At 44.3% G+C, this 19,666-nt stretch overlaps 1 protein-coding gene across 2 annotated transcripts; it reads right to left on the reverse strand.

Moving 5' to 3' along the window:
• Nucleotides 1–252: 252 nt before the first annotated feature.
• Nucleotides 253–19,306, reverse strand: LOC125462917 (uncharacterized). Of its 2 annotated transcripts, none has more exons than XM_048553420.2 (6): nt 19,129–19,306; nt 16,647–17,404; nt 11,235–11,381; nt 9,656–9,720; nt 5,713–5,973; nt 253–1,753 (listed from the first exon to the last, which is right to left on the reverse strand). In XM_048553420.2, the coding sequence occupies exons 2-6, from the start codon at nt 17,383–17,385 to the stop codon at nt 1,712–1,714; spliced, it is 1,254 nt and encodes a 417-aa protein (XP_048409377.1). In that variant the 5' UTR covers nt 17,386–17,404; nt 19,129–19,306; the 3' UTR covers nt 253–1,711. The 2 variants fall into 2 exon arrangements, with proteins under 2 accessions (XP_048409377.1, XP_048409376.1); XM_048553419.2 differs by having other exon boundaries at nt 253–1,756.
• Between the last annotated feature and the right edge of the window lie 360 nt (nt 19,307–19,666).

The raw sequence follows: 19,666 nt of genomic DNA on the forward strand, positions 1-19,666 counted from the left end.
AACCCGCCATCCCTCTCCATGGGACTGCCTCAAGGAGCTGATCACAGTAAATCTCTGAGATAATGGGAACTGCAGATGCTGGAGAATTCCAAGATAATAAAATGTGAGGCTGGATGAACACAGCAGGACAAGCAGCATCTCAGGAGCACAAAAGCTGACGTTTCAGGCCTAGACCCTTCATCAGAGGGCTCTGATGAAGGGCCTAGGCCTGAAATGTCAGCTTTTGTGCTCCTGAGATGCTGCTTGGCCTGCTGTGTTCATCCAGCCTCACATTTTATTACAGTAAATCTCTGTTGCAGATTTCTGAAGAAGGGCCCAGACCTGAAACGTCAGCTTTCCGGCTCCTCTGATGCTGTGTTCATCCAGCTCTACACCTTGTTATCTCAGATTCTCCAGCATCTGCAGTTCCTGCTGTCTTTAAACCTCTGTTGTTGTTCTATTGTGTTTATGTGGCCCTCTGTACATTAGCAGTGAGTTAAAAATAAACTATTCTTGCTGAGGATGATAATATTAGAACTGGATTGACATTATTCAATCTCCAATATTTTAATTTGATTTAAAATTAGAATTTTGTAAACTTTATTTGGTAGATGCTACGTGGACAGACAAGCATTTCATCAGAAGCAATACAGTGCAAGGTTTTAAAACAACTATCGAGCCTCAGAGTACAACGTGCATTGAGCTGGAATTATGAAACATTGACCTACTACTGCTTCTATTACCATCCAGCCTCAGGTCTGCTCTATCACTTAGATAGACCAGGTTCTGCCTCAGCGCAATTTCCTCCCATTATCCTCATATCCTTTTGATGTCATTATTACTTAGAAATCTATTGTTGTCTGTCCTGAACATACTCAATGTTGGAGTTTCCATATATCATAGACTCACTGCGTCATTCAGCACTTCACTCCAACCAGTTCATGCAGAAGAAACTTAGTTCCACCTGCCTGCTCCTGGCCCATATCCCTCCAAACCCATTCCTATTCATGTACGTATCCAAATGTCTTTTAAACATTATAATTGTACCCACATCCACCACTTCCTTTCTGCTCTGATCCCCATAGGGGCAGGACTGGCTGGAAGATACCGACCAATGACCCATTCAAAACAAATCAAAGTTTATTCTCAGAGTAAAGACACTGTTACCAGGTGCTGGGATCCACCTGCTCCTAGCAGCATCTATCACAGGGGATCCATTCACGTGGCTCACTCAGCTGAAGGCAGTACTGCAGTGACTGAGTGGTCCCAATGGTTTAACCAGGTCAAGTGAGCAGGCTAACTGCAGGACCTCCTACAGACAGTTTGTCAGCCAATTGTGAACCCCCCTTCCCCTCATAAAAGTAAAAGACTGATAATCTCAGCCAAAACTATGGCTTCTTTGTACAGGGATCTATTAATGGGATGAAAGTGTCACTGGTGAGCCCAGCATTAATTTTTCATCCCTAACTGCCTTAGAGAAAGTGGTAGCAAAACACCTTCTGGAAGTGCTGTCAACCCTGGAGCATAAATATACCCGCAAGGCTGTTAGGGAGGGAGTTCCAGGATTTTGTCTCAGTGACATCGGAGGGTCAGTGATATACTTCTAAGTCGGGACGGCTGAGCGCTGATTCAGCAGCGAGGCCAGTTTATCAGTCTGTGCCAGTCGAAAGTTTCAGGAAAAGCGGTGACCATCTCCAGGCAAGAAAACCGATTGTTGATTCACCCTTCGTCTTCAATCTGGACTTGGAACTCTCTCAGTGTTGTTTGCTGTTTCCTGCTGAGAAGATAGAAGATCGCACAAAGTGGGTTTGGTGGTCATACAATGTGGTCACAAAACCATGTGCTACAGGAGGCTAGCAATCTGGAGGGTGTTTGAGTTCAAATCCCACTCCAGCTGCTTGGAAATCTGAAACCAACATTAAAAATCTGGAGGTAAGGAGCTGGTCTCATTAATGGTGAGATGGGTTCACTAATATTTTCATTCTTAGCCAGTTGAGTTGATATGTGATACCAGTTCCACCTTAGTGAGGTGCAGTCTTAAACTGCTATTGGAAATGGTCCACAAACCACTCTGTTGTCTCAAACCCATTACTGGCATTTTCAGAAAAATATCCATCACTATTAGGGTAAGAAGCAGAAAATGTTAACAATGACCATGTTCCAAAAGTAAAGAAACTTTACGCAGAGGTTGATCCCAGGGGCTCATTCTGGGGAAGGCTCGGCTCAGGCAAAAGAAGGATTGCAGGCCGGGAAGTGATCATTTGTCTGGGCTGAAGTCTGAGGCCTGGTATGGGGAATGGGTTTGGAGGCCAAAGGCTTGGGATAGATCAAAGAACTTGAGAGAGGCTGGTGAGGGCTCTTGGTTGAAATAGGGGCCCGGCATGAGGTCTCGAGGCCTTAGTTGGGTGGCGAAGGCATGGAGATATGTCTAGGGGCCTAAGGGGAAGCTGGTAGCCTTGGAAAGGGGCTGGAGTTGGGGGGGGGGGGTTGGGGTGGCGGTGGTTGTAGTCAAGTTCTTGATGAATGGTAGATTTGGATTGGAAACAGACTTCATAGCTTAAAAATTCAGCCCCCGGCCCAGCCATGTCCAAACCAAATCAGCCCTTTCCTTTTAGGTTCATATCAATAACATTATAAGACAAATACCTAAAATGAGTTGATCTAAGGAAAGGCTAGGCAGGCCAGGCTTGTATTCTCTTGAGTTCCAAAGAGTCAGCGGTGACTTTGATTGAAACGTATAAGATCCTGAGAGGACTTGACCGGGCAGATGTGTGCAGTGATTGTAACCAGGTCAGCCAGGTGGACCTCATAGAAAATACATTCCTTGATTGGGCCAGATTAATACCCCCAATCAGGGAGCTCTCGCTGACACATGTAAACGGGAGTGTCGGGGTTCTGTTCACTCTAAGAACTGGCTCTGAGGAAGCCGGATCAGTGTTAAAGACTTTACATGTGTAAATAAAGGGTGACTGGTGATGGGATACCACTCTCTGTGGAGTTATTTCAGTGGTGACGAGAGGAAAGTAAGATCTCAAAAGAAGTTCGCTCACAGCAATCATCTGCTCACCTTTAAGGAGTTGATGTGCTCTGTACACATGTACAATAATGCAACTGTTCCTGGGGTGTTAGTCTGTTGTGGATTTATAAGCTGCACACACACACAAAAGTCAGTTGGTTTGCTACAATGTCTGTTTTATAACCTTTACTGTATTAACCCACAGAGTCGGTCAATCCCTGAAGAGTGACTATTAAACCATAATTAACATGACAGATTACATCTCAGGAATTAGACATATGATGTCAAAATTTGTAGATGATACCAAATTCAGCGATTTACCTAATAATGTGGGGGGTCTGCAGAAAAATGTAGAAACTATAAACCGGCCTACAGAATGGTGAAGCAATTGCAAAGGAAATTCAACATAACAGCATGGGGTGGTTCGTGTTGGTGGGAGTTATTAATCGCTTCATCGTTGGAAGGTGCAAAATGGAATGCGATGGAGGAGCAAAGACGTCTTAGAGCAGAGCCATGGACTGTTAAAAGTGCTGACACAAATTGGTAAGATCACAAAAGCAAAACAAAAATACTGGGATTCATTTCTAGAGGAAGGAGATGCCGAAAGAGTATTTGACATTAGTGTTTACTGTATGATTATATCATCGATAGCCACAGGTGAGATGCTGGAAGGGTGGATGTTGGCTAATGTGGCTTATTTAAGAAAAGTGATGTCAAAACCAGGAAACTATAGACCGGTGAGCCTGACATCGGCAAGATTTTGGAGGGAATCCTGAGGGACAGGAAGTACATGTATTTGGAAAGGCAAGGACTGATTAGGGAAAGTCAATATGGCTTTGTCTGTGGGAAATCATGTCTCACTAACTTGATTGCATTTTTTGAGGAAGTAATGAGGAGGATTGATGAGGGTAGGGTCATGGACTTGGTCTGTATGGACTTCAGTAAGGTATTTGACAAGGCTCCTCATGGTAGGCTGTTTAGCAAGGTTAGATCATGTGGAATACAGGGAGAACTAGCCATTTGGATACAGAAGTGACTTGAAGAAAGGAGACAGAGGGTGATGGTGGAGGATTGCTTTTCAGCCTGGAGGCCTGTGACCAGTTGTATACCACAAGGATCAGTGCTGGGTCCACTGCTTTTCATCATTTATATAAATGATCTGGATGTGAACAAAGGATGTATGGTTAGTAAGTTTGCAGATCACAGTGAAATTGGAGGTGTAGTGGGCAGTGAAGAGTACGATGGACCAAGGAGTAGCAGATGGAATATAATTTAGATAAATGTGAGGTGCAGTATTTTGGAAAGGCAAATCAGGGCAGTACTTATACACTTAACAATAAGGTCCTGGAGAATTGTGCTGAACAAAGAGACCTTGGTGTGCAGGTTCATATTTCCTTGAAAGTGGAGTCACAGATAGATAGAATAGTGAAGATGGCACTTAGTATGCTTGCCTTTATTGTTCAGTGCATTGAGTACAGGAGTTGGGAGGTCATGTTGTGGCTGTACAGGACATTGGTTTGGCCACTTTTGGGATACTGCGTGCAATTCTTGTCTCCGTCCTACAGGAAGGATGTTGTGAAACTAGAAAGGATTCAGAAAAGATTTGCAAGCATGTTGCCAGGGTTGGAGGGAGAGGCTGAACAACTGGGGCTATTTTCCCTGGAGAACTGGAGGCTGAGGAGTGACCTTATAGAGGTTTATAAAATCATGAGGAGCATGGATAAGGTAAATAGACATGGTCTTCTCCCTGAGATGGGGGAGTCCAAAACTAGAGGGCATAAATTTAAAGTGAGAGGGAAAAGATTTACGAGGGACCTGAGGGGCAACTTTTTCACATAGAGGGTGGTGCACACATGGAATGAGCTGCCAGAGAAAGTGTTGGAATCTGGTACAATTACAACATTCAAAAGGCATCTGGATGGGTATACGAATAGAAAGGGTTTAGTGGGATATGATCCAAATGCTGGCAAATGGGACTAGATTAATTTAGAATATCTGGTCGACATGCATGAGTTGGCCCGAAGGGTCTGTTTCCATGTTGTACATCTCTATGACTCTAATAGGACACAAAACTGAGAGATAATATCAGTTATGTAGAACCTTGGCTAGTTGGCTATGAAAATTGTGTAATTCCATTTGTTACAGTACAAAAAGAGGACACTGAAGCTCTGAACACATTATTGGAAAGACTCCCAGGAAACTGAAAGAATGCAGCTATCAGGATAGGTTGTACAGGTTGAGAAGCCTTTCCCTGGGAAACAGAAAACTAAGTCGTGACCTGGTAGAAATCTTTCAAGCTAAAGAAAGATTTGACAGGATGTACGTAGGGAAGCTGTTTCCACTTTAGGAGGGAGTTTAAGGTAATGAAACATAAACATAACATTACTGAGAACAAAGGATACGGAATATTCCGCAGAGTTTGGATTCACAGAGTGGTTGAAATGTTGATGCATTCAAGGAGAGGCCTGATGTATAAGAGGGGAATGTAGTGATAGACAGGTTTCAGAGATGGGAAGAGGAAATGGCAGTAGAAAGGTTTGAGGAACTGTATCTCTATAACAGAGCAATTGGGTTGAATGTACTGTATTTACGGTATACATAGCTTTATGGTGCATAATGATTGCTGAAGTGTGACCCTAACTAGTTGGAACCTGTTGCTCCTCATTAGCCACCATTCTTCTAGATTGCTGACTGGGTAAGATGTAGGTGGTACCCACCTGCACACTGAAACTGGGCAGGTGCCAACAAGTCTCCCGGAGATACTGGCTCCCAAAGCCAGTAATCTGTTTGATCTGATGGCCACACAGCCCTGCCACCTTCGCCGTAAAATCGAGTGTAAAAGCAAACTTGACCAGGTCAGGGTTCTCCTGCGTCACGTTGCTCCTGACTTCACTTTGGATGTATTGATCTGCCAGTTCTTTGAAGGAATTATAGCTGATCTCATTGAAGAATGTGGAAAGCAACACATCTCCTTGGAGCTGCCAGAGATAAATGAGAAATCAGGAACTCAGTGAGGTGTTGTGACTGAAACTAAAGTTGTTTCTGTAACATCTGTAATTTATAATGAACTACTCAAAGCAAAGATTTTAATAATTATATATGCATCAAAAGACTGGAAATAATTACAGAATATTTCTCCTCATACAGATGCACATGTATCTATATCTTATTAAAAATCAGCTTTCTGCACATGCTTTCTGTCAATCAATCTTTATTACTTGTTGCTGTGGCACTGTCATACTTTCTGTATAATTCTTCTCCCCAGATTCCTACATCCAACCTGATAATGGAAGCCGCCTCTATAAACATTGGATCGACGTCATGAGGGAAATACCTCATTTCAGCCCAGTGTCAAGTTCAGTGTGCATCAGGTCAATACTGTTCAGTTGTGAATCCCACAGATCTAGCATCCAAATTCAGCAGGTCATAGAGAATAACAAAGTGTGGAGCTGGATGAACACAGCAGGCCAAGCAGTATCTTAACAGCCTGTTCTTCCTCTCACCTATCCCCTCCTCCCACCTCAAACTCCACCTCCATTTCCTACCTACTAACCTCATCCTTGACCTGTCCGTCCTCCCCGACTGACCTATCCCCTCCCTACCTCCCCACCTATTCTCTCCTCTCCACCTATCTTCTCCTCTATCCAACTTCGGTCCACCTCCCCCTCTCTCCCTATTTATTTCAGAATCCTCTCCCCATCCCCCTTTTCTGATGAAGGGTCTAGGCCCGAAACATCAGTTTTTGTGCTCCTAAGATGCTGCTTGGCCTGCTGTGTTCATTCAGCTCCACACTTTGCTATCTCAGATTCTCCAGCATCTGCAGCTCCCATTATCTCTGGTCATAGAGAATACTGGCCTTTGTTTCAAAGGGAATGGAGTATAAAAATAGGGGCAGGGGGTATTGCTAAAACAGTGCCAGCCACTAGTCAGACCACAGCTGTGAACAGTACTGGTCGCCTCATATAAGAAAGGATACATTGGCATCAGAGGCAGTCAAGAGAAAGGTTATAGACTGAGACCAAGTATGGATGGACTGTCTTATGAGTCGAGGTTCAGTAGACTGGGGTGTCTACTTATGGAATATAGCAGAATGACAAGTGACCTTATTGAAACAGTTAAGATCCTTAGAGACTTGACAGGCTACATCATCATTGGCAATCACTCACTAACAAGTCTGATTGTCCACCTAGGAAATGCCATGTCTCCACGTGCGGATTCCATGGATCCCAGTGTGGCTGACACGCCCAGTCTCACCTCCAAGCACACATTTGGCAGGTGTTTCCAGGAGATAGAGGTGGTCCACGGCCTTGAGATCATTGACATTCCTTTTCCCAGTTTCTTTTCTGTCCCTTCTCTTATTGACAGGTGTTCTCAAAGAATTGTGTCCCATCATACAGGAGCTTCCTCCAAGTCAATCTGCTCAAAACAAGGATCTCCATTCATTGATGTCCATGTTGACCTCTTGAGGGGATCCTTCAGGGAATCTTTGAAATACTTCTTTCATCTTTGTCTTGTTTGACTTCCTGCCTTGAGCTGAGTGAAGATGATTTGCTTTGGCAGTTGGAACTCAGGCATCCTGAGCACATAGCCGGCGCAGCGAAGTTGGTTTTGGATGAGCATGGCCTCAATACTGGTGCTATTGGCTGCTTCAGGAATATTGATGTTAGTATGCCTGTCCTCCTAGGTGTTGTGGAGAATCTCTCTCAAACAGAGTTGATGCTACTTCTCAAGGGTCTTGAGATGGCACCTATATGTGTTCCCAAGTTTTGGAGAAATATATAGGAGTGTGAAGAATGACTGCCTTATTCTCATGGACCTTGAATGTCACTTTTGAAGACTCTCAGCCTTAGCATTCTGAAAGCAGCGCTTGCAGATTGGATGTGATGTTGAATCTCCACTCAACATCTGCCTTAGATGACTTAGGGTTCCCAGGTACGGAAAATGTTCCACGTTTGGGAACATTTCTCCATTGATTTGATGGAGCAATGGTTCGGAACATGACCGGCATGCATTGGTAACAGGATTTCAGCCCGGAGAAAGAACAGAATAGACATTGAGAGACTGTTTCCCCTTCTGAGAGAGTCTCAGACCAGAGGGCATGATCTCAGAATAAGGAGTTGGATATTTGCGAAAGCGATGAGGAAGAATTTCTTCTCTCAATGGGTTGTGATGTTTTTTACAACAGAGAGCTGTTGAGGCTGGGTCACTAAGTATGTTCAAGGCTAAGATAGACAATTTTTAATCAGTAAGGGAATCAAGAGCTCTGGGGAGATGACATGAAAGTGGAGTTGAGTGTCATCTGATCATCTGTGACTTGATTGAATGGCGGAACCGTCTTAATGGGCCAAATGGCCTATTTCTGCTCCGGAGTCTTATGGTCTTATAATACAATGCAGCTTCAGAGCAGCAGGTCAATACTGTTTCTGTGCTACAGGTCAATGCTGTTTCTGTGGGGCAGGGCAATAAAATTTCTGTGCTGCAGGTCAATGCTGTTTCTGTGGGGCAGGGCAGTACTGTTGCTGTGGGGCAGGTCAATACTGTTTCTGTGCTACAGGTCAATGCTGTTTCTGTGGGGCAGGGCAATAAAATTTCTGTGCTGCGGGTCAATACAGTTTCTGTGGGGCAGGGCAGTACTGTTGCTGTGGGGCAGGTCAATACTGTTTCTGTGCTGCGGATCAATACTGTTTCTGTGTTGCGGGTCAATACTGTTTCTGTGTTGCGGGTCAATACTGTTTCTGTGGAGGAGGCCAATACTTCCACTTCTATGTCTTATGGTCTTACTGCTTCTGTGGCGCAGGTCAATGCTGTTTCTGTGGGGCTGGCCAATACTGATTCTGTGCTGCGGATCAATACTGTTTCTGTGGAGCAGGTCAATACAGTTTCTGTGGGGCAGGTCAATGCTGTTTCTGTGGGGCAGGTCAATACAGTTTCTGTGGGGCAGGTCAATACAGTTTCTGTGGGGCAGGTCAATACAGTTTCTGTGGGGCAGGTCAATGCTGTTTCTGTGGGGCAGGTCAATGCTGTTTCTGTGGGGCAGGTCAATACAGTTTCTGTGGGGCAGTTCAATGCTGTTTCTGTGGGGCAGGTCAATACAGTTTCTGTGCTGCGGATCAATACTGTTTCTGTGGAGCAGGTCAATACAATTTCTGTGGGGCAGGTCAAAACTGTTTCTGCAGGGCAGGTCAATACTGTATCTGTGGGGCAGGGCAATACTGTATCTGTGCTGTGGATCAATACTGTTTCCATGGGGCAGGTCAATACTGTTTCTGTGGGGCAGGTCAATACTGTTTCTGTGCTGCGGATCAATACTGTTTCTGTGGGGCAGGTCAATGCTGCTTGAAAGCTTCTTGAGTAATTGCCCTCAGTTTCATTATCTCTCCTGACAACAGCATGGATAGAAAGTACAGTAAGATCACACTCACCTCCACATCACTTTATCCTGACTTGGAAATATAGTTGCTGTTGCTTCATTGTCACTCAATCACAGGAACTCCCTCCTCAAGGGCACAGTGGGAGCACCTTTTCCACATGGACTGCAGCAGTTTGAGAACATGTCCTCCTGCCACCTTCCTAGAGAAAACTGGTACTGGGTAATAAATACCAGCTTTCCTAGAGATGCCAAGATCCAGAAAATGAGCAAAAGAAATTCCTGTTTCTTACCTCTGTATCAACGCGATCACCAACATTTTGGAGTATTGCAATAATTTTGGAAATGGAGTTGTCGGCTGTTAGAAAGAAAAAAATGCAAGTATCACTGAGACCAGTCCACGTGATGTGGGTAAAGAGCCTGGAATTACTCAAAATCTCAGGCCTGTTTGCTCCCACCCTACCCAGTGTCCATCTTGTGAACTGGTTTACCCAATAATTAATGGAAAAATTTCTCTTTTGGATTGTCTTTTAGTAAATAATCTCACTTAAATCTTGAAGGAGCTGAAATCTCCTGTGTTCATGAAATTCCAGGATTGAAATGTTAGCTAACAATATGTGTTACTCTCGGAGAGCTGTGTTTCTTGTCACTCTTGGGGCAAAACAAGGAGGTAGGCTCCAAGAATAAGCTCAGCCAGTGCAGAGATTAGACAATAGACAATAGGTGCAGGATTAGGCCATTCGGCCCTTTGAGCCAGCACCACCATTCATTATGATCATGGCTGATCATCCACAATCAGTATCCTGTTCCTGCCTTATCCCCATAACCCTTGATTCCACTATTGAACCAGTGTAACTGTTTTAGCTAACAAAACCCCATAGCATACCTTCGGTTTCAGCATGTCCTTGTTCACCTTTATCAAATACTTTTCAAAACAGCAGGGTAACGGTGAGGGCTCAGTGGTTCTCTGAATATATTCTATCGCTTTGTAAATGTAGCCAGGATATTAGTGAAGGGCAGACCACAGGCACTAAGGGACTGGCTTTTTGATTGGTGCTTTCAGATCATTACATTCACTCAATCAGGAAGTGGGGTCTTGATTTAACATGTCGACCAAAAGGCAACACCTCCAACAGGGGAGCCCTCCCTCCTGCTGCACCCGCCTGGAGTTCTGCTCCAATCCCGGAGTGGGACTTACCCAGAGCACAGGACTGAAAGGTGAGGGTTGAGTGAGACAGACCTGTTAAGAAGGAACACGACAGATCAAAGGAAAAGGGTATTGTCACCTGTGCATTGAAGGCACTGTGGTACCTGGAAAGAGTTCTCTATTCGATTTTTATCAATAGTATGGGTGGAATTAATACTGACTTTCAGCTGGAAGACCTTTTGAGGACATGCATTAACTCAGGGCTTAGGACACGTTTTGGAGTTGGAGACTGGTACACTGGGTGCTAGAGCTCCAGGGGACTCCCCGTGCTTAGGTGCAGTGACAGACTGCTGTGCTACAGTCGGTGTGGGAACATTGTGTTCAGGTCAAGGGTCAGTATCCAGGGGCCTGGGTCAGGAGCAGCTCTGGCGCCTGTGATTTTTCCCCTTTGTCTGAGAGCAGTCAATGCACAAATCTGGCCAGCAAGTCCACATATTCAAAGCCTTTGTTAATGTTCCTAGCGTACTCAGGAGTTAATTCAGTAACTGGGCAGACTGCTTGGGAGTGAATTGTTATTGCATTTGGAGCTGGTTATAACTCTGTTTTATAATGCACAGAGGAAGCTGTAGATTTGGATGAATGAACCACTCAGACGGTGCAAAGTAGAGGTTCGATGCAGCAATGTGGTAATTACATGATGGCTGTTAATGCATCATTACACTCACCAGATTCTTTTGGCCCATCTGTTTCTAATTCTTCGACTGAGTGCGTTTCCTTCAGACACTTGTCTTTGCCTTCACTGGAGTCAAGAGTCCGAACTATCCGGTCCACTTCCTCGGACACCTGCTCATACACAGACTCAGAGTCGTGAGCTACAACAGAACACACAGAGGGTACACTCGAGTCTCAATGTAGCTTCCCAGGTGATAGAAAACCGTGTGAAAGCCTCAACTACAAGCTGCAGAAGGATCTCCGCGCACAATTCCTGCTGCCTTTCAGATTGGATGTCACTGATAAGCAAAGACGCAAAACATCATTTACAGAGGTGCAACACACTATTGAATATTTTGAACCTACGCTTTCTCGCATCAGAAAGCGTTTACTTTCATAATGAGTGTGAGCAGCTGAGCTCTGAACATTTGTACGGTTTACAGTAGATTTTGTGAGATTTAGTTAAAAGGATCCACCCACATCAGTGTTGGTGTTGAACTTGATAATAATCCACCCCCAACTCCATCTTTCAAACTCCAGCCCCATCCCCGAACTCCCTTTCCTTACCAAAATCCCAAATGTGTTGTTGCCTCCCAAACCATTCCCATCTTTCCTGGAATTCCACGTTTGAATGCACTCAATCTGGTTTCTGCTGGTGCCACAGTGTGTAGACAGCTCCCCTCTGGCCATGTCACAAATGTGTGAATGTGATTGAGGTAAACATGCCCTCCTTGTACTTGATGATCTGCCTCCAGCAGAGACGAACACCCCATCCTCCTGTGCCTGTCCCCTCCCATTCAGCTCTCGTTTAAGTCTTCTCTTCTTTATCGAATTATGGTAAGAGATTTTTATTTCCTGCCCCTGCACCATTACCTGTCCCTGTGCTGTCCCTTGACAAATTGGTTGAAAAAGATGTTACAAGTTTCCGTGTGACAGTGCCTAGCTCTCCTGCACCATTAACCTTCTCATAGAGAGATAGAACCATTCAGGCACAGAATGAGGCCACTGCCCATTAAGTCAATGCCAGCTCTCTGTAGAGTAATCCAATCAATTTGACTCACCCACTCCATTCCCTAGCTCTGGAGGTTCATTTCACTAATACAGGGTGAAGAAAGCAAAATTATGGGCAACAAAAACAGAAGTTGCTGGAAGAGCTCGGCAGGTCTGGCAGCTTCTGTGGAGCGAAATCAGAGCTAACGTTTCGGGTTGAGCGACCCTTCCTCAGAACTGAGGAAGCTGTGAACTCAGAACCCAGTTCTGAGGAAGGATCACTCAACCCGAAACGTTAGCTCTGATTTCGCTCCACAGAAGCTGCCAGATCTGCCGAGCTCTTCCAGCAACTTCTGTTTTTGTTTCTGATTTACACCATCCACAGTCCTTTCAGTTTTTATTTCATGAATTTATTGGTCTCGCTGCTCCTCATAGCCTTGTGTGTCAAGAATTCGGAACCAGAGTCACAGTGAGGTTGAGTTGTTTTCTACAGATTCAGCATAGACTCTTTATCACTATTTCCAATCAGTCTGTTTATAAGCTCTACAAACAAAAACACAGCTTTTAAGTTTGTTAAACTTCACAGCCACTGCTGCATCGGACAATTACACACAATCTGGTTAACCATATGATGCAATTTCTTCGAATCTGGCCCTATGTAACATTCAAGCAATAATATCTAGACTGTGTGACCTTGATCCACGCAAGCACTAGAAACAATAACCTCATGTATAGATGAGAATGGCTTAAACTAACAATGATGATATTCAATTTGCATGTGACTCCTTGTTTCTTTTCTAAGTTTAATAATAGCAAAACCTTCCCTTAAATTAGTATAAACCAACTCATGTGTCATAATGTGCTATTTCTGCCCACACAAGTGGGCTTGGTTAACAGAAAGAATACACTTTGATTGAGTGATAAGAATTTTCTCATCTTAAACTGAAGCTGACCACACATGCAAATGTCCAGTATTGATCATACAATAGGACAGCAAAGTACTGCATGGGGCTGAAAATCTGATATACAGTGAATGGTGGAAATACTCAGCAGACCAAGCAGCGCTGTGGAGAGAGAAACAGTTTCACAGCCTGCAAGAGTTTTGACAAAGGGTCACTGATGTCTGTGTCTATCTGCACTGATGCTGCTGGGCAGGCTGAGCATTTCCAGAGGTTCCTGCTTTCTTTTACACCCAGTAGCCAGCCTCCGAGAAGCACTAAGACTTCTAAGAGCTTCCTACTCAACTTCAGCAAGAAGCCCAGCAGCAGTTGTGCTAGATAACACGGTGTGGAGCTGGGTGACCACAGCAGGCCAAGCAGCATCTCAGGAGCACAAAAGCTGACGTTTCGGGCCTAGACCCTTCAGTTGTGCTAGTTCTGGTCTGGCACAACATTCAATATTAATGTATGAAGAAAACATGAACAACTTGCTGAGCAAAAACTATGTCAAAAATTGATCATTTGTAAATCAGTCAGTAATAAAAATGACCTTTACAAAGTACCATGGCCTAAGGCTAACTAATAAACACACAGACACACACAGTCACTTTCCTCGGTCCTGCATGTGCTTCCTTCCTCTCTCACCTCAGCTTTAGTGAAAAAGCCTAAATATCTCAACTTTCTCTTCCTAAGTCAGCCCTATGCCCAACCTACTTTTCCATTGAGCCTACAATGCACATTTGCCAGTACTTTTCCATCCTTTTGATATGAGGTACCTATAAACTGCCCAGTGATCATACACCCCTAATGATGGTCCTGTCAAATACCAATAGCTCCTTTCTCTTGGATTCTGTACATCAAGACACAGCCAGGATTTTATTATTGATTTTATAGCCTGTAAGATCCTGTTTCTAGCTTTCTTCCCATCGTACTTTCATAAACTCTTCACCCTGTCAACCCTCCAGTGAATCAATCAGCAGCAACTGCAGGAGAGAAATAGTCAGGATGGAGGAGGGACTCCTCATCAATTCTATTTATAGGAATTACTTTTCCCAATTAATCCTTCCATGACTGTGTTTTGCTGGGTGTTTTGGGACATACGTGTATTTTGAGTATTTGTGACTGCTGCAGTCCATTACTGGGGAGCTGCTAATATTGGAAGGCGAAAGGGTGGCCAAGGGTGGACTACATCACCCAGAATATACCCTGGTCACCAAAACAAATGGTTGCAGGGACTAAAGCTCTTGCTCCTGGATCTTGAACACTACCCCCTCAATACATTAGATACTCGTCTATGAACACACTGAGGCGTCTAGAGAGAGAGGTGTGCTAAGTGAGCTACATCAGAACTGCTTTTCTGTATTCACCCTTAGTTCATTGATGCATATTTATTTGCCCTGCATTTGGACACGCAAGTGTGAAAAGCATGAACATAGAATTGAGCTACAGTGATTAGTATTGTTAAAGCCTGCAGCCCCTGTTATGTTATGTCTCACAGTCAAGTGTATTTTTAAAGAACATGCCATTTCCACTGCATCATGGCATGTGACCTGAGGATCTAAAGGTGTCATACTCCATCATACCTTGGATCACTTGAAGCATGACACTCTACTGGAAGATTGCAGCTCCTTGTAACTGAATAACTTAAAATTAACCCAGTCACTTATGTGCCTGAGGAATGTAATGCTTGTGTCTGATCATTGTGATAAATATAGAACATAGAACATTACAGCACAGTACAGGCCCTTCGGTCCTCGATGTTGTGCCGACCTGTCATACCAATCTGAAGCACATCTAACCTACACTATTCCACGTACGTCCATATGCTTGTCCAATGATGACTTAAATGTACTTAAAGTTGGCGAATCTACTACTGTTGCAGGCAAAGTGTTCCATACCCTTACTACTCTGAGTAAAGAAACTACCTCTGACATCTGTCCTATATCTTTCACCCCTCAATTTAAAGCTATGCCCCCTCGTGCTCGCCGTCACCATCCTAGGAAAAAGGTTCTCCCTATCCACCCTATCTAACCCTCTGATTATCTTATATGTCTCAATTAAGTCACCTCTCAACCTTCTTCTCTCTCACAAAAACAGCCTCAAGTCCGTCAGCCTTTCCTCCTAAGACCTTCCCTCCATACCAGGCAACATCCTAGTAAATCTCCTCTGCACCCTTTCCAAAGCTTCCACATCCTTCTTAAAATGCGGTGACCAGAACTGTACACAATACTCCAAGTGCAGCTGCACCAGGGCTTTGTACAGCTGCAGCATAACTTCTTGGTTCCAGAACTCGATCCCTCTATTAATAAAAGCTAAAACACTGTATGCCTTCTTAACAACCTTGTCAACCTGGGTGTCAACTTTCAAGGATCTGTGTACATGGACACCGAGATCTCTCTGCTCATCTACACTAACAAGAATCTTACCATTAACCCTGTACTTTGCATTCCGATTACTCCTACCAAAGTGCATCACCTCACACTTGTCTGCATTAAACTCCATTTGCCACCTCTCAGCCCAGCTCTGCAGCTTATCTATGTCTCTCTGCAACCTACAGCATCCTTCGTCACTATCCACAACTCCACCGACCTTAGTGTCGTCTGCAAATTTACTAACCCATCCTTCTACACCCTCATCCAGGTCGTTTATAAAAATGACAAACAGCAGTGGACCCAACATTGACCCTTGTGGTACACCACTAGTAACTGGTCTCCAGGATGAACATTTCCCATCAACTACCACCCTCTGTCTTCTTTCAGCAAGCCAATTTCTGATCCGGTCAGTTCTTGACATAAAATTTGTCTCAAGGTGGTACTTCTTTTCAAATTGTTGTAAATTGCATAAGTTACTTAAATAAGCCAAGTGGCAACGTCTTTCAGGACTAAACTTCCTTGATACAAGTTCATTTCTAAGAATACTTCTCTGACATTATGAAGCTCCTGAACTCTCAATTATTTCTCTGCTTTCTGTACAAGAGGATGTTAAATTCTTGAATACCAAGGTATCCATGTCCACTATATTATGTTCTGTGGGATGATTTAAGGTAAGATACCCTGCTGGAGGCAAATTTACCCCCACCCCTCTAAAGGCTGGATAGGGTAGGACGATGAGGTCAATCAGATGGGTAGGTTCTCATCAGCTAAGGCCACTAATGGAATAAGCAGCCATTGGAGGGGAGGTGCAGGTCAACCATGATTGAATGGAATAGCAAAGAAGGCTCAAGGGGCCGAATGGCCAGCTTCCTATACCTCTTCAGAATTGTATGAAACTGAAAGCAATTTTGATTCCGTCAAAATTCCCATCATAGATATATACCCAAGGTCGGGAAAAGAGCTTGAATGTTTACAAAATGGAGAGTGAATGATATGATTCAGACAGACATACGCAGGTTTGTAGGAGGAAGTTATTGAAAAGACTGATTTGCTTAATGAGATAGCTGGCTTGAGATGTTGGTTGCAAGATATCTATCCAGCTGGAAAATCAGTAAACCCGTCCTACCTGTTTTATTCAGCCTGGGCTTGCACACAGTTCTCAGAACCAGTTGTTTCGGACGCTCTGCTCTAATCTTGCTGGCTCCTGGGCCTCCCTGGGCCTCTTTCACTTCAGAATTATACTTCTTAAAAGAGAAAACTCTGTAGAGACTGTTTTTCTTCCTGGCCTTGGTTTTGTGAGGGATGGTCTGCTGGTCTCCAGGTGCCTCCTGGCTCTCGCCAAGTAACTGCTCCCCATTCCCTTCAGAAGACTCTTCTGCCTGAGGAGCACCAAGCTCCTTGGATTTTTTACATCCATCTTCTTTCTTTTCATCGCCTTTCCTTCTCCACAGGAAGTTGGTGATCTTCCCGAAGAAAGTTTGAGACTTCTTCCCTCTTTTTGCCTCCTTGCTCCTTTCCTTGCTGGCTTCCTTCATCACCCCTGCCTCAGTGCTCAAAGAGTTATTGACTGGAGGTGAGCCCACATCGTCTCGTTCAGCCTGCTTCCTTTTGCTCTCCCTGCCTGCTATCCCCAGCTCACACAGCCCAGCTCCTTCTCGATGGCTCAGGCTCCTCAATGGGATCTTTGTAGGGAGCGATTGCCACTTCAGCTCCTTCCCGCTCAAATTAGCTTCTCTCACACTTAAGCTGCGCTTGATGTGGACTTCCACCATTCTGCGAGGTTTCAGCCCAGTAACGGTCACACCAAGAATATTCTCTGGGTGACCAGGGGAGCAAGTGACACAATGTTCAGGCACTGGCTCCATTAGCTGAGTGTCAGAGATCCTTTGTAAAAAAAGAAATACATCATACGTGAAAAGCTTACTTCAGGGCAATGAGCCAGACCCATACTGTGGTCCCAGCTTTTCAATTTTGCAGAAACAAATACTTTCCCATCAATAATTACAAGCTCAACATCTTCCATAAAACTGCGCAAGCAGGCACTCAGGGAATATCCCTTATGCATTGAAGGCTGTTTCATGTGCTAAATACAGCTAAAAATGGATCCATTAGAAAACCAAGGCGTTTGAATCAGTGTGTCCAGGCAGTGTATGTGAGCAGCCTGGATTTAAACAGTTGAAAACAACTGTTCTGTAGAGGGGCCACTGGGCTCAAAATATTAACTCTGCTGTGACTGTCCACATGTACTGCCAGATCAGCTGAGTTTGCCCTGCAATTTGTTTTTGTTTTAAAAGAATTAACCGGAATCACTAGTCGACGTTATGTGTGCGGTTGCCGTGTCTTAGAATATTAAAACACTTCTGACATTTAAAAGGTTTAAAATCCACTTATTCCTGTCCTTATACCAAGAGAAAAGCTTAATTGTAAGAAGCGTCTTCAGAGCGGGCAGGTGCAACACGCAGCTGTTGGAATGGTTAAATTCAGACTGGGCGGTGTAGTGACAAGTCAGTTTCAGCACAAATGTGTATCCAACAAGTATGAAAGGTCACAGAAACTTAAACTGCCAAAAGATATTATTTGCCATTGAATGTCCTTGATTCCTTTGCATTAGTTTACGGTCAATTTCATGCAATTTTCACTTGTACAATGCATGTAACCAAAACCCTTAAACTCACTGTACAGATAACACGCACGCAGGTCAGTTCCTATGCTGACCTCTCTGGTAAAGATTTCACCCTAACAGATTTCATCATAATAGTCAGAAATTGTTCCCAGTCAGGAAAGCGTCAGGAGGTCAAGGATTTGAAATAACCGGCATAAGCAGAAGTGACACGAGAGATATGTTTGAAAACCCAGTAAGTGGTTAGGGCCTGGAAGGCACGGCCTGGAGCCCAATGCTGCAGTCAAGTTCAATCAAAGCATTCTGGAGGGGACGGGCTTGTTACCTGAGAAGGAGGTTTGTGCAGGGTTTACACAAGAAGGCAGGTGCATGGCACCTGATGAGATATTTATTCAGAAACATGATGGGCCAAATAGCTTTGTGTGCTGTGATAACTGAATACCTTTGTGAGAGTATTTGATAACCTTGGTTAGGTTTCCGTGAGGGAGTTGTGTTGTTTGGGCACAATGACCTGGATGCTGTGGTCAGTGATGAAAGAATAATGCTTTCCTTGGTCCTTGGATAGGCAGATGGATAATGATGGGATAGTGTAGGGGGAGGGGCTTAGATTAGCTCACAGGTCGGCGCAGCATTGAGGGCCGAAGGGCCTGTCCTGCGCTGTATTGTTCTATGTACTATGTTCTTACTGTTCATCACAGTAGCAGCTCTCAGATCTCTGTGCTTAACTCCAGAGCAAAACGGCATCATTCCTCTCAAACTAAATACATTACTGTTCAGTCTGTCTGTTTCTGTCTCCACTGCCAGTCATCGGGCTGCATTCCTAATCCCCTCTGATTGCATTTGCAACTGGCAAGTGAGTAAAAGCCATTGGATGTTACCAGAGGGCTGAGAGGTGAGGTGTAAATATTGACAGTTTACTGATTGGCCAGGGCAGCTGTGCCCATTACTGCAAACTGTTCCCAGAAAGATTAAATCAACTAAAACTTACCTGTATCAGTAGAGGGGTGTGGAACAAGCCCTTGATTGTAGAAAAGCTGTTCTCAGTATACCAGAACTATGTACTATATATATGCACCTTATATCAAGGCTCAGACAATGAAAGATGTGTGACCAGCCTGCATCCTTAAATGGACTGGTTTACGATGATTCACAGATATGTAATCAAGGTAAAGGTTCGATTACATGGTCGGCTGACTGGTCTGTATTGTACTCAGGCTCCTGTAAATCAGCTGACATGAATTGCCTGACTCTGTTTATCAAACAAGGAAGCGGTCTACTTTCACCTCGCGACTTAGAACACTTCATCAGCTAAGCAGCAGCCTTAAAGAGACAGGCCACAGTGAAGTGGGAGGGCAGAAGGAAGCTAATAACCTATAATGGCACAACCATTCTCCCTAACCCACAGTATAACATGAGCAAGGACAACTTGTATTTCACAATCTCAGGAAATCCCAGACCAATTCGAGCCATTGCTGCCTGACTGGAAATCTAGGCGCCGATGTGATGTAGGAAACAAACAGCCTTGA

Source organism: Stegostoma tigrinum, chromosome 21, assembly GCF_030684315.1.
Source record: "Stegostoma tigrinum isolate sSteTig4 chromosome 21, sSteTig4.hap1, whole genome shotgun sequence".
Lineage (NCBI taxonomy): Eukaryota > Metazoa > Chordata > Chondrichthyes > Orectolobiformes > Stegostomatidae > Stegostoma > Stegostoma tigrinum.